Source organism: Thamnophis sirtalis, unplaced genomic scaffold, assembly GCF_051295495.1.
Source record: "Thamnophis sirtalis isolate CommonGarterSnake01/CBP01778 unplaced genomic scaffold, rThaSir2_p1.2 scaffold_1, whole genome shotgun sequence".
In the NCBI taxonomy this organism is placed as follows: domain Eukaryota; kingdom Metazoa; phylum Chordata; class Lepidosauria; order Squamata; family Natricidae; genus Thamnophis; species Thamnophis sirtalis.
The window spans coordinates 109,348,924-109,363,311 of record NW_028261381.1 but is presented as its reverse complement, the minus strand read 5'-3'; the positions used below and the strand labels follow the sequence as shown (position 1 = coordinate 109,363,311).

Genomic DNA, 14,388 nt, shown 5'->3' with positions numbered 1-14,388 from the left:
TTTTCACCACATCATTATGTCTACTTAAATGTTACTTTCTTATGTACTGCTTCCAAGTGGAAGTGGTTTATAGGTGTTTCCAGGTGACATTTTGAATTTCAAATTTTAACCTAAGTTCTTGCTTTCTTTTCAAAATTTCATCTACAAAGAAAAACAGATTTCAAACTATTTTAAACTCAGGCTTCTCAAGATTTTTTGGAGGGGGATTAAATCTTGTATACATATAATCATGCAATGTGCAGTGCAATCAAGCTAATTGCACATGCAAATTGTGCATATGTAGCTCTCCTAGTATGCACATATTGTTACCAAAGGGAACTGAACTGTGTGAAATCAAATTTTAATATTTAATTTACATATTTATTTTCAGCTGTTGGTAATACATTCACAATGTGCTTTTTACTGGAGAAACCTATTCTCTGCATAGGGTACAGAAAACACAGCCAATCTTTTTATCATGCACTTCTGTGTTGAACAATGACTTGGAAAACAGGGTGGCCTTCTGCTTCTATCTTTCACTGAAAAAGCAGAAGCTAGTAATTAATTTCACCATATGTTTGGAATGCAAAAAACCACAAGCAAATTGTTATTTTAGTAATTCTGTCTAGAGTCCATTTTAAAAGTAGATTCAAAGTTCTGGCTTGTAGAACCTCTGCAAACTGATAAGAGAAGCCTGTTTTTTTCCCCATCTGATACTTTCCATTGTTCAGATTGATTGGGAATAGTAAGAGCTGAATTCTAGCTCTGCAGAGAATATGAAGTTGGAGAAGGCTGCATCAAGAAGCTGCCAATCTTCAATAGTCTCCATCAAATTAAAATTTCAAGCAGAGTACACCATCCCCACTTCTAAACTTGCTGAATGCAAAGTGAAACATTGGTACAAAACACAATTTCTACTTCGACATTGATCTCCCTAAGCTCAGAGAACCCCAGCTAAAAGAATATACAATGAAGTTGGGCTACTGTTAACTCAAGCAATCCTTACATCAAAAGTACTAGTGTAACATAGATATATAATTCAAATTTTCTTCTTCTCAGTTTTTACCCAGGTCCATGGAAACTTTCCTAACAAGTTAAGAACATTTCAAAAATAAAACAATTAGTATTTTTGAGAATCACTTAGAGAAAGATATGCATCACGTGAGGATTTAGTACCAGAAACCTTACTTATACCTACACACATACAAAACAGACAGCACGTTCCTTCCATCACCACCTGCCCCTCAGTAGTATTGCTTCATCATTCCTCCCTAGTTATATGTGTATTTATTCCAATGAGCCTGGATATGCATTGCAGTAGTTAATTTATTCTCAGCTTCACCTTTATCCATGCTTTTCACTGGCTTTGAGAGTCTTTATTTCTCACTGTAATCTCCTTCCTCATCTCTGTTTTCATACAGCTAACTACTGTATGAACTCAAGGCACTTTTCTATTGCTTCTATTAGCAGTAGTTTTTGCTTTATAGCTATTTGCCTTAGCACTGTTTTTATCCCAGTCACCATTTCTACAGTGTACTATAATTTGAAGATGAAATGCCTTACATGGTCATAGCATTAGACCAGAGGGGGATTGCTCTTGATTCAGTCAAACTGGTAGTGGTGGCGGGAGGCTCTGCCTACCTGCCCGGATGCACAGAAGCATCACGCGCATGAGCGTGTGTGTCCATGAGCAAACCGGTAGTAAAAAACCCACCACTGCATTAGGCACCATCTACATGCTCTGTTTGATATTACACATGGAATTCTAATGTCAGAAATTAGCTGGTCCTTTCTTGAGAGAAAAAGATTCTTAGGACCAGTCATGGATATGTTTGTTTCATTTCCTTTATGCAGGAAAATTGCAATAGAAAAGGGAAAAAGAGCAATAGACTGTGACATAGACACTGTGCACAATACACAGTGCCACTGGTGGTTTGCAGGTGGTATGCCCCGATATGGGCGAACTGGAGCTTGCCCGGAGCACCGGGTACCATTCCTGTATGGGCTCTGGTGGGCCCACCTGCCCACCTGAGCTACTTACTGTGTTTTAAAGCTGTAGGTGCTTCCAAGCACGTGCATGGTGCATACAGCGCCTGCACAAGCTCTGCTGAGCAGCTGGAGTGTCACAGAGACTTGCGGAAGCATCATTTCCAGCTACAATCCATGTGCATGCCACATGCATGCATGTGGGTGATGCCGGGGCTGTTCCAACCATACCGGTTGGAAGGGAATCCAGAACCCACCCTGCACAGTACACATTGGATAGTTTCCACAGTCCAGGCATGTCCATATTCAATTCCTCTTTCAGCTAGGGGGTGGGTGGGGGGCAGCCTATCCTTTCCAACAAGATATTTTTGAGGAAAGATGTGTTGGGAATAGAGGAGCAATATATGAGGACCCGGATTGTTGTTGGGGGCAATATGCTGACTCTGTAAACCGCTTAGAGAGGGCTGAAAGCCCTATGAAGCGGTATATAAGTCTAACTGCTATTGCTATTGCTGCTATTGCTATATGCTGATTTTCGAAAGTTAACTAACTCTCAGATCCCAAATATGGCATCTGTAGACAACAAGGTGCCCACGAGGTCTCCTTTAGCAGCTACTAATCTGACCTTCCTGGTTTTTACTGATTTTTTTTTAATTACATAAGCAAAAATGAGAAACTGAAAGGCTGTGAAGTCCATATTCTTCTTTGTTCCCCCACCCACAAAAGCCCCTGAGCTTCAGTGGATACTGTAAGCCTCCATTGGACATGATGGGTGGCTGAGATCCAGTGCTTTGTTTGAAGGGTGTCCAAATTGCAAGCAAACAAATGAAAAGCATCGTATGGAGGGCAAGTTGGAAAATACAGTAGAGAGCATTCATATAAATCTATATTCTGTAAGCGGTGATGCCCTTTTGTGAGAGTTCCCATATTGTGTTCCAAAATATACTCGCATTATGCAACACCTTATGTTCCAAAATTCTAAATGCACTCTATATCAGCCCCCATAGGCTGAGGATTCCTGGCTTCTTTGGATTGTTATGTTTCATAATTTAAAGGGTTATTGAGAAGAGATGGAATTGCTGCCAGCAATGTACAGGCAGTTGGCTCGCATAAGTCAAACATACAGCTAAGATTGTGCATTTCTCTAGACAAGCAACATTTCCAATTATTATAATACATGTTTATATCTTTATTTGGAATATCTAAACAGGAGGCAAGTGGAACGCTCAACTGTTTTGAAGGATGTATGGCATGATGCAGTTTGTTGCCTAGGGTCCATTAAAAAATCTAAACACTACCATCAGACATGATTATAATTTTACAGGATTTTAAAAGGGGACTACAGAAATTCATGAAGATCAGGACTACTGACAACTACTTTTTTCTGATGGCTACTAGCGTTTCCTTAATTTCAGCCAACAAACTTTAGATAACAAGAAGAATATAGGACTATTATTGTGAATTTCCTGATTGTATTTGATCGGCCATCCTGGATTAGATGGATTTTTCTTATGTTCTTAAGAAGGATAACTAGGTAATATGGATAGTACCTGATTCAAGTGTAGTAGCATATAATCTGGGCATGATCTTGAACACACACAATACACTTCTAAATTGGCTTTTAAACTTCTCATAATCTCCATATATTGTTTATATAAAATTTCATATTATCAAACTAATATATCTATATGTATTGTTATCATTATTTATCATTATTTAACTATAGCTATTGTCACTTCATTTTATACATTACATACTACTAGTAAACTAAATTTAGCTTAATTTTTATTATACATTTTCATTGCATCAACCTGTATCCCTCCAGCAATAGTGTGGTCTTATATCTCTTGCCATTTGTAGCATTAAAAGCTTTATCTAGAATATGATATAAAGATGTACTGTGATTGGATGATTTTAGGATAATTTAATGGAAGGTTATCATATAATCCTATTCTAGATTTTGAATATTATATATAAAAGGACATAAAAACAATTATAGTCAAATTAAGGTTGAGATATAATAATTGTGATATACATGAATATAGGTGAATTTAAAATATGCGATTTGATATGAAAAGCAGGTGGTGACTATGGAAGAGATGCACGGAAATACTGTAACCAACTGACACACTTTCTACAATTTGTAATGGAAGATGGGGTTTTTTAAATGTTTGTTTGTCTTTGTTCAAAAACAAATAAAAATTATTTATAAAAAAATAAATGTCTAAATTCGGATGGCCCTGTCATTCCATAACAGTTCCTTTAACCTCTTTAAGAATTACCGTGTTGGACAATACTGTATTATTAAGAAGCTGAAGAATTATTGTACTATTAAAATCTGTGAGATTATTTCAATATTGCATGATCTGACAGCAACTGAAAGCAAGAGGAAGCTGTTACATTTTGTGACTGTTTAGAAAAGTACTGATGGCTCGTGCGCACACACACACACACACACACACACACACACACACACACACAGAGACAATATTTACCGTGAGGATCGAGGATTTTAATGATAGTCTCCAGTTTTGGGAAATCTGCGTCATCAGTTAGTCTTTAGTGTGCCCTTGGTCTCTTGATGTTTATATGATTCCAGTTACAGATTGGCATACAATGTCCCCCTGTGGAATTTGAAAATTATTGGTCCTTTCTTTGTCAAAGGCTATTTGTTCCTAAGGATTATGAGTGATATTATACCACAGTTGCTGCTGGCTGAAAGCTTAATCTTGAGCTACATTTCACCAGAGCTCGGCTCCCATATTTATTTAACTTCTGCAAAAATTTATTTATTGTTTATTGCATTGCATTTAAAAAGAACATTGTCTTCCAGCCTTAGTTGTAGCACTGGAAATTCTAGTCACTGCCTACTGTGAGAGCACAGAAATGTGTCTGCTATCTCCCTTAAAAGTATTTGTCACTAAGTCTTCCAGCAACATTGATATACTTTGACTAATTAAAAAGAGGATGTGAGGTTTTGCACTAGATTCTTGTTTGTAGTCTTAATCTCTCATTTCTAGAAAGTCAGATCTAAATAAAACAAAAGGAAACAAGTGATTGGATTTTCAGAAAGGAAGGCAGAAAGAATCTGTCATGTCTGAAACAATCAGTATAATGCCTAGAACAGTGGTCCCCAATCTTTCGGGCACCAGGGACCGGTTTCACGTGGAGAGGTTTTTTTGTGGACCAGAGGGGGCGTGGTTTTGTGTGCTGCCTGCATCCTGCGGATGGGGCTTCACTTGTTTATGTGGCCCAGTTTCTGGCATGCCGTGGTCCAGTACTGGCCCAAAGACTGGGGGTTGGGGACCCTTGGCCTAGAACATGTGTTATTTCATTTCAATCTTCAACCATCTCAAGACTGTTTGATATGAAATCTGCTGTTTCCTTCACTTTGTCAGCCCTGTTTCTTTCCATTCATATCATTATTTGTTCCTTTCTTCTACTTTTGGTTGTCATTTAACAGTCTTATCTGGAAGCATTTTTTATTATTCATTGATATTAGAACATCAATAATCATTAATATTTAGGACGAAGTGAGGCAACCCAATGAGAAAACTGCCCTTTTAGATATATACCTGTATACACTGATGATGTTCAAATGATTCCTGCAATGTGTTTTATATTACATTTTGTTTGGATTTTCAATAACCTGTATTTCTGACCTATGATTAGGCATGTAAACTATTTTGCTCCATGTGCATAAACTTCCTCTAACAATGTTAGTGAACATTTCCCCAAATAGGAATATCTGACCATTCAAGCCTGCAAATAGATTGTTTAAATTCAGACTTCAGAAAACAGTAGATAGACCTTAACAATAGTGAGCATTAATAGGCCTTGCGTTTGCGTCTGCTGCTCAAAATGTGAGACTGGATTCCCGAGAAGGAGGGAAGGAGTTCAAGACAGCATAAATATTTTCTAGGCTTCTGCCTCACCCCACATGGCCCCTGCTGATTTTGCTCTCCGTATTGATGGCTCAAAAATTAAAAATGGTGTATTTCTCCATGTTGGCAATGTTAATGGAGCTGTCCATCCATATTATTAACACAACAAGGCATTTGGAATATCATGAAAGGGCAACCCATAACATTTAATTTATTTATGTTGCATTTGGACTGTCAGCAAGAAGAACATATAGGTAATTGGCCTCAAATGTCAAAATAACTCGTTTAGCTACTGGACATGAGTTAGTTTAGATGTCATTGACGTCTGATAATTACAAAGACAACTGCTTGCTAGAAATAAGTCTTTGGCTCAGTCCTTCCATTTTATCTGTTATCTTCACTTCTTCCCTCAACTTTGCCAACTACAGGTAGTTGTCAACTTAAAGCAGTTCATTTAGAGACCGTTCAAAGTTACAATGGCACTGAAATACAGTATCTCTCTCTGTGTATCTCTCCCCTGCTCCCTCTCTATCTTCCCCTCTCTCTCCTCTCTCTCTATGTCTGTCTGTCTGTCTCTCTCGCTCTCTCCCTCTCTATCCCTAATCTTCTTTGATGATGCTTCCATAAGAAAAAGAAAAGAGAGTAAACTTGAGCCACATTAACTATGTCTTATTAGATGTTCAAATGAGATCTATGCCTTATTAATGGACATCCAGTTCTTAACAGAAAATATTATCATCCTTTTGAAATATTGAACCTGTTCTATATTTATTTTAAATACCTATGCCATACCCTCAGTGTTGTTACAGCAACTGTAATAGTATGTGGGAATGAAGCTGGAAGACACAAGGAAGAGTGGCAGAGTAGGCAATAGTCAGATTAAGGGCACTGAATCCACATAAAGAATAGGTATAGATAAACATCTTAAAAGGGACCATCCCTAGTTTCTTCATCTGGAAAGGTGAGGGGAGAGACATCTACTTTCACACTTGTAAGATTGTTTAATCTACCGTAATGACAGAGCTAGTACCTATGGATGTGCTTGTTGTCTGGACTACCTTGTAAGGTGGACAGCCACTCACACAATTCAAATCAAAACAAAATCTGATTAAGATGCTGGATTTGGACCAGGAAAAGCTGAACTAGGGAAACCCAGTTCAACTTCCTATTTGGGCACAGAGTTTATTGAGTGCCTCAGTCCAATTTCCTTGGTGGTGGAGTTGCAATCAATCAGTTAAAGTTAGTGTTGGCTTCACAACATTTTGGAGCTCTTTACTAGGAATTACTAGGATTTTATTCTAACCAAAATTCATAGGATTATATCATAAACAAGTGCCAATTTATCATGTTATCTTGCTTTAGGGCAAAATTGGAATACCTGATGTGATTCTTTGATAACAATTCAGTTGATATCAAGATACTAATCATGTCTAAGATAAATACCAAGGTTGATTGTTCTGTGCTCAGTACAGACAGTTTCCCTCTATTCTACTGATAAACAAATAATTCAACCTTGCGTGATCCATGTAAAATTAACCAAATATGATTACTATACAGAAGGTAGTATAACTAGTTGTGAATAACAGAATATATTAATATTAATTGCATTAATTGCAATGTCAGTTCTTCCTTTTATTTCTTTCAGTCTCATGATTTTAATCTCTTTATTTCAGATTCTTAACCTGAACAGAAGACCTTTGCTCCTCTGCTGTGGATGTTAAGCCTTGTGTATGGCGCGGTTAAAGTTACAACCTGTCACCTCAGCCTTCCTCCGGTTTGGGCTTTTTATGTTTGTTCTATTTTTACATGGTCTACAAGTAGATGCTGGCACAGGGACAGAGTCACCAAACATAGGACATAACACCTCGTGCTCCGATTCTTCTGAGTGCAAGGAGGGTGTTATCTTGCCAATATGGTACCCAGAAAACCCATCCTTGGGGGACAAAATTGCCAGAGTTATTGTTTATTTTGTGGCACTCATATATATGTTTCTTGGAGTTTCTATCATTGCCGACCGTTTCATGGCTTCCATAGAAGTCATTACATCCCAAGAGAAAGAGATTACAGTCAGGAAACCCAACGGAGAAGCCATCACCACCTCCATCCGAATATGGAATGAAACAGTGTCCAATTTGACCCTCATGGCTCTTGGTTCCTCTGCGCCGGAGATCCTTTTGTCATTGATAGAGGTATGCGGTCATGGATTCATTGCTGGTGAGTTGGGCCCTTCTACCATCGTGGGTAGTGCAGCTTTCAATATGTTTATCATCTTAGCCATCTGTGTCTATGTCATTCCTGATGGGGAGACGAGGAAGATAAAACATTTGAGAGTTTTCTTTGTCACGGCTGCTTGGAGCATCTTTGCCTATATCTGGTTATACATGATCCTTGCGGTCTTTTCTCCAGGCGTGGTTCAGGTATGGGAAGGCTTGCTCACTCTGTTTTTCTTCCCTGTTTGTGTCATCCTGGCTTGGATTGCAGACAGAAGGATGTTTCTCTATAAATATATGCACAAAAAGTACCGCACTGACAAACACAGGGGTATTATCATTGAGACAGAAGGGGATCACCCCAAAGGGATTGAAATGGATGGTAAGATGATGAACTCCCATTTTTTAGATGGAAATCTAGTGCCTATGGAGGGGAAAGAGGTGGATGAGTCTCGCAAAGAGATGATCCGGATCCTCAAGGACCTGAAACAAAAGCACCCAGAAAAAGACTTAGATCAGCTGGTAGAAATGGCCAACTACTATGCTTTATCCCACCAGCAAAAAAGCAGAGCGTTCTATCGGATTCAAGCTACCAGGATGATGACTGGAGCAGGAAATATTCTCAAAAAGCATGCAGCTGAGCAAGCCAAGAGGAGTACTAGCTTGCATGAAGTACGGCCAGAGGAGCCAGAAGAATTCATCTCCAAAATTTATTTTGATCCTTGCTCCTATCAGTGTCTTGAGAACTGTGGTGCTGTCCTCCTAACTGTTGTCCGAAGAGGAGGTGATGTCTCCAAGACAATACATGTGGATTACAAAACAGAAGATGGCTCTGCTAATGCTGGGGCTGACTACGAATTTACAGAAGGGACAGTTGTTTTGAAGTCTGGGGAGACCCAGAAAGAGTTTTCCATAGGGATCATTGATGATGATATCTTTGAAGAGGATGAGCACTTTTTCGTGCGTCTTAGCAACCTACGGGTGATTGATGCAGAGGAACCCCCTGAAGTCAACAAGCTGCCATATCCCAAGGCCATACTGGTCTCACCTTGTGTGGCTACTGTGACTATCTTAGATGATGACCATGCAGGCATCTTCACCTTCGAGTGTGATGTGATACATATCAGTGAGAGCATTGGGGTGATGGAGGTGAAAGTTCTTAGAACATCTGGTGCACGGGGTACAGTCATAGTCCCCTTTAGAACAGTTGAAGGAACAGCAAAAGGAGGTGGAGAGGATTTTGAAGACTGTTATGGAGAACTGGAATTCAAGAATGATGAAACTGTGTAAGTAACTAATTTTATTTATTTTAATAGTCATCTGTATTTAACCCTACAATTTTCATCCATCACAGGTAAACATGGGCAACATGGACCGTCCTCTCCTCTCCTCTAGTTTCCATACTTACCTTCTCTTCACAAGAACCTTGTAGCAGGATCTAGTTCCTTCTCTTTTTAAGAGATGAATTAATGGATATATGGAAGCTTTTTGATGGTCTAAATAGCCTAACAGTTACCTAATATTTATTTTAAAGAATCTGCCAAGATTCAATACTAAAATACTTCAAAACTCAAGCCGATAAAATCTTGATCATGTTAGCTGCAAGTACTTAATGAATTGAATTATACTTGGCAATCAAAACCTTAAATTACCAAATTAATCTAGGATTCCCCAATTTGCCGCCTTCCAGATATGCTAGATTTCTTCTCCTGTGGATTATGCTGTCTGGGAATTATGAAATTTAAAATCTAACACATCCAGAGGGCATCTGGTTGGGGAAGGCTGCTCTCCTCAATGAGCTATTCTTCTCATGAACCAAATTAATAATCTCTTTTTTTTTAAAAAAAAAAGCAATAATAGTTCTATATTGTTGATTACTTGGAGAAGAATCTTTCAGTTTTCAAGAACGGATTCAAATAATTTTTATATAGCAAATTAGTTTTTACTATAATGAGTTTCTGTATTGCTAAATAATGATACAGTATACTATATTACTATATTAATCTCTGACATAGCAGATTCTGTAAACAAATTCCGCCATTAGCGAAGTCTGCTTGAACATTAATAACAAACATTCACAAGACAGAATTTGCTTACATGCTCCTTTTCTATTTCCACTTTCTTTTGATTCAAAAGGTTTTCATTTAAACGTGGAAGAGGGAAGAATTAATATGCCTCCAATGTAATCATCTCTTTCAGGAAAGCCTTAATAATAGTCTTTTACAACATAACAGTCCACTCCATGGATGTGTTTTCCTCTGTGTATCTCTACAGTTTATTCCAGTTGATGTCACTGTGAAATTCTGTTATGGAATGCAAGCAAATTAGCATCCTCTCCCCACCTTGCTCAGGAAAAAACAGATTGTCCAATAATTTTACATGATAAAAGTAGTAAAAAACAAAAGTAGGACATTATATCTGCCTTTAATTTCAGAGAACTCTTGCCAGTTTGTGTGGACTGACCAAACGGAGCTAAACTGATTAACATTGTGACTTGATTTAATGCATCACCTATGCTCCGGAAAGCAAAGGTCTAAAGCACTTATAGAAACAATAACGTGGCATTTAAAAAATCCTGCCCACTGACATCATAGCAAATTACATCACACATGCTTACTGCATTTCCACAGTTAATTACCTTAATTATCCGACCCTAATTTTCTGTTCCTTCAGGGGGACATTCTGCATGTTGTGCTACATCAGATGTGTCAAATAGTTGCTGGTTTGTCAGAGAAACACCAGATTATTTAGACCAAGGAGTTCTACTTGCAAGTGGCTTTCACATAATGGTTCATTAGTCTTTCCCATATTGATTAGGCTTCTGCAGATGCTCAGTTCGTTCACAAGAAGATTCAAAACTACTTGGATATAAGGGTGGACCTGCAGGCCTGACCTCTAGGCTGCTGTCCACTCTTGGTATTTCAAATATGATCAAAAAGTGTGCGAGAGAGAGAGCCTCTTTTTGAATGTACAGGTAGTCCTCCACTTGTGACCACAATTGAGCTCCAGATTTATGTCGTTAAGTGAAAAATGTGTTGAGTTTTGCCCCATTTTATGATTTTTCTTGTCACAGTTGTTAAGTGAGTAACATGGTTGTTAAGTGAATCTGGCTTCCCCCCATGGCTTAGGCCCGGGGTACCTGCGAGACCACCTACTGCCACCGGTAGCCTCCCATCGTCCAGTGCGATCCCACAGAGTTGGCCTCCTCAGGGTGCTGTTGGCCAGACAGTGTCGGCTAGCGACCCCCAGGGGGGGAGCCTTCTCTGTGGGAGCGCCTTCCCTCTGGAATGAGCTGCCCCCGGAGCTTTGTATAATCCCCGACCTCCGGTCCTTCCGACGCGCCCTAAAAAGTTGGCTTTTCCAACAAGCCAGCCTGGCCTAAACAAAACAAAATAAATTATTGATCACTGTTAATTTTAATTCGATTTTTTTAAAAAAAATGCCATTGTCAATTTTAATTGGGTTTGGGATATTCTATTTAATTTTTTAAAACTTTTGTATTATGTGTTTCTTTTAATGTTGTACGCCGCCCTGAGTCCTTGCGAGAAGGGCGGCATATAAATCTAATAAACCTAAACCTACCCCCCCCCCAATTGACTTTGTTTGTGAGAAGGTCACAAAAGACAAATCACATGACCCCCCCTGGGGCATCGCAATTGTCATAAATGTGAGTCAGTTGTCAAGCATCTGAATGTAAATCATGTAACCATGGGAATGCTGTAATGATCATAAGTGTGAAAAATGGTCACAAGTCACTGTTCTGACTTCAAACAGTCACTAAGTGAACTGTTGTAAGTTGAGGACTACCTGTAGCCAGGTTATTGGCTGAGCTGTGTTGTGTTCCAGCAAACATTAATAGAAGTCCTTTAAAGCAGGGGTCTCCAAACCTTGGCAACTTTAAGCCTGGCGGACTTCAATTCCCAGAAACCCCCAGCCAGCAAGCTGGCTAGGGAATTCTGGGAGTTGAAGTCCTCCAGGCTTAAAGTTGCCAAGGTTGGAGCCCCTTGCTTTAAACCACTGTGCTCAGCTAAGAGATGATGAATGTTTGTGTACACCCAACATACTCACAGTGAACATCTGCAGGGCATATCATGTTCGCACTTTCACATTTCACAGCTGTACAAAAGATGTGTCAGGCAGTAGATTTTGGCCTCCTTGGGGATATATTTATTTATTTAAGCACCAGTTCTTCACAAGCCATTGGCCAGAGATGATTGCAGTGGACGCGTTTTCTTAACCTATAAGTGGCAATGGGAAGGAATCTCATTAAAACATTGAAGGAGACAAAACAATTTTGATTCTTTAAAATATACCGGGGGAGGGGGTGGAGGGTGGGGTGGGAATCTCTGAAGCAAAATTTTGAAGGAAGTTGATCCTGCCACAGTTCTTACTTATTGCTTCTGTAACTCTAGTATGGTCAAAGTTTCCTCACCTATATTTGGGCGGGAAAAATGCACTGTTGGCATATAACTGGTCGAGATTTCTTCGAACACATTGTGATTTTATTGGGAATCTAATGTTTGTAAATTACTGCTTAATCCTGCAGGTAATGTAGATTCCATTTTTACTTGCTTCTCCCAACAGAGCTGACAATCTGCTGGTTTTTTGTATGTTTTCAGCTTCGCCTCTGTAAATTCCCTCCTGGATTCTATAGGTGCTTTGGGAATTTGTGTATTGCATCTTCACCCAAAAGCTTTAGGTCAGAAAAAATTAAATACAATAAAATAAGTCAACTTGTAAACGTAGAGCGGGATTCAAGAATGACTTCAAAAGCATCGTGCATAGAAAAAAAACATTTTGGTTTGCCACTGGAAAAGGCAGAGCATTGGTGTCAGTAGAGGGTGTTCCAAATTTGGGCTGCCACCACTGAGAAGACCATTTGCAAATGGTACCTGGATCAGCTCTGGTCATGGACTGGAAGCCAACATTTCATCAATCATCTTACAGGTTAGGAGCCTAGAAAAATTACCACTATCTAAATTCTGCTGATAGCACTTCTGTAGCACTACTGTCTATAGCAGTTAGTGATCAATATTTAGTATCCATAGATTTATTTATTTCTTTTAGGTACTCTGGAGCCTTCTTTCCCATGAGTCTGCCTCCCATTAATATGTGCTTCACATCTTCACTCAAATATTTTACCCACTGGAAGCTTTTTCTTCTTCCTGTTGTCCTTTTTTTTACTTGAGTTTCAAACAGCAATTTTCAACCCCCCTTTACTGCCACCAAGACTCAGCACAGCAGTAATTCATGTTTGTGTTCTCAAGACTTTAATAGGAACGGCAGCAAAATCAAGCCCATAGGCTTTGGAAGGGTTTTGTTTTGTTTGTTTGTTTTTGTCTTTATTTTTTTTTAATCATCTAATGTTCTCAGAGCTGATTCTTTTAATACTTAGTAGTGCAACACTGGCTGGTATATACAGCTGTAATGCCTTAAAATCTATCAAGTAAGTTTCATTTATTTTAGTGCATGTTTTTCAAATTCAAGGGACTTTGGAGCACATATTTCCCTAACCTTTTTAACATGGGGTTTAAACTGATAGAAACCTGGAGCGGATCCATTAAGGTTATTTCCTTTTTCCTTTCATATACATACATACATACATACATACATACATACATACATACATGCAATTTTATTTTATTTATTTAATTTGTCAAATGTACTAGATAACAGGTACAAGTATAAACATGGATATGAACAAGGAATGAGTACAAGTAAATGGGGACAGTAGGACAGGACAGTAAGTGCGATGGTGTACTTATGCATGCCTCCTTTTATGGACCTCTTAGGAATAGGGTGAGGTCAGGGTTACGGTTATTCATTTGGCATGCCAAGCCAAATCTTCTCTTCAGTATTTCCCTCAATTTCGGTTGTTTTATACCTGGTTGGATGCATTGATTTCACGGAGGATTTTGCTATTGTATTCACATCTGTGCCTTCGCACAGAGAGAGATGTGCTTTTAAAAAAAAGGTGTTTATGGGGAAAGTGGAAGTATAGGTCAATTCCTGGCCCTACCATCCTTCTTAAAAGTGTGCATTTGTAAAAGCAGGTCTGTACTGATGTAGGCTTTGTATGCAGTGTAGAATTTGTGCAAGTTTCCAAATTGTGTAGGAGGTTGGTAGGTTGGTGATAGAGAAGTAAAAGTTGAGTGAGGTCTCAATTTTCCTCTGCTTGTATGGGGTTTATTTTATTGGTTTTATTGGTTGAGTGCATTGGCTACATAGTGAGATAATGTTGTAGCTCTAGTAATTTTATAACATTAGCTTTCAAATTAAGTATGCAGTATGCCCTTGGTTTTGCCAATAAAATTCATGGTTCCATTATG

At 38.8% G+C, this 14,388-nt stretch overlaps 1 protein-coding gene across 1 annotated transcript in view; it reads left to right on the top strand.

Annotated features, from left to right (window-relative positions):
- The window catches only part of SLC8A3 (solute carrier family 8 member A3), a 222,515-nt gene that overhangs the window by 41,336 nt on the left and 166,791 nt on the right, over positions 1 to 14,388 (top strand). Inside the window, exon 2 of the mRNA XM_087721544.1 lies at positions 7,523 to 9,345. Within this exon, the coding sequence (XP_087577670.1) occupies positions 7,580 to 9,345 (1,766 nt within the window). The 5' untranslated portion in view covers positions 7,523 to 7,579. The remainder of the gene's footprint in view (positions 1 to 7,522; positions 9,346 to 14,388) is intronic.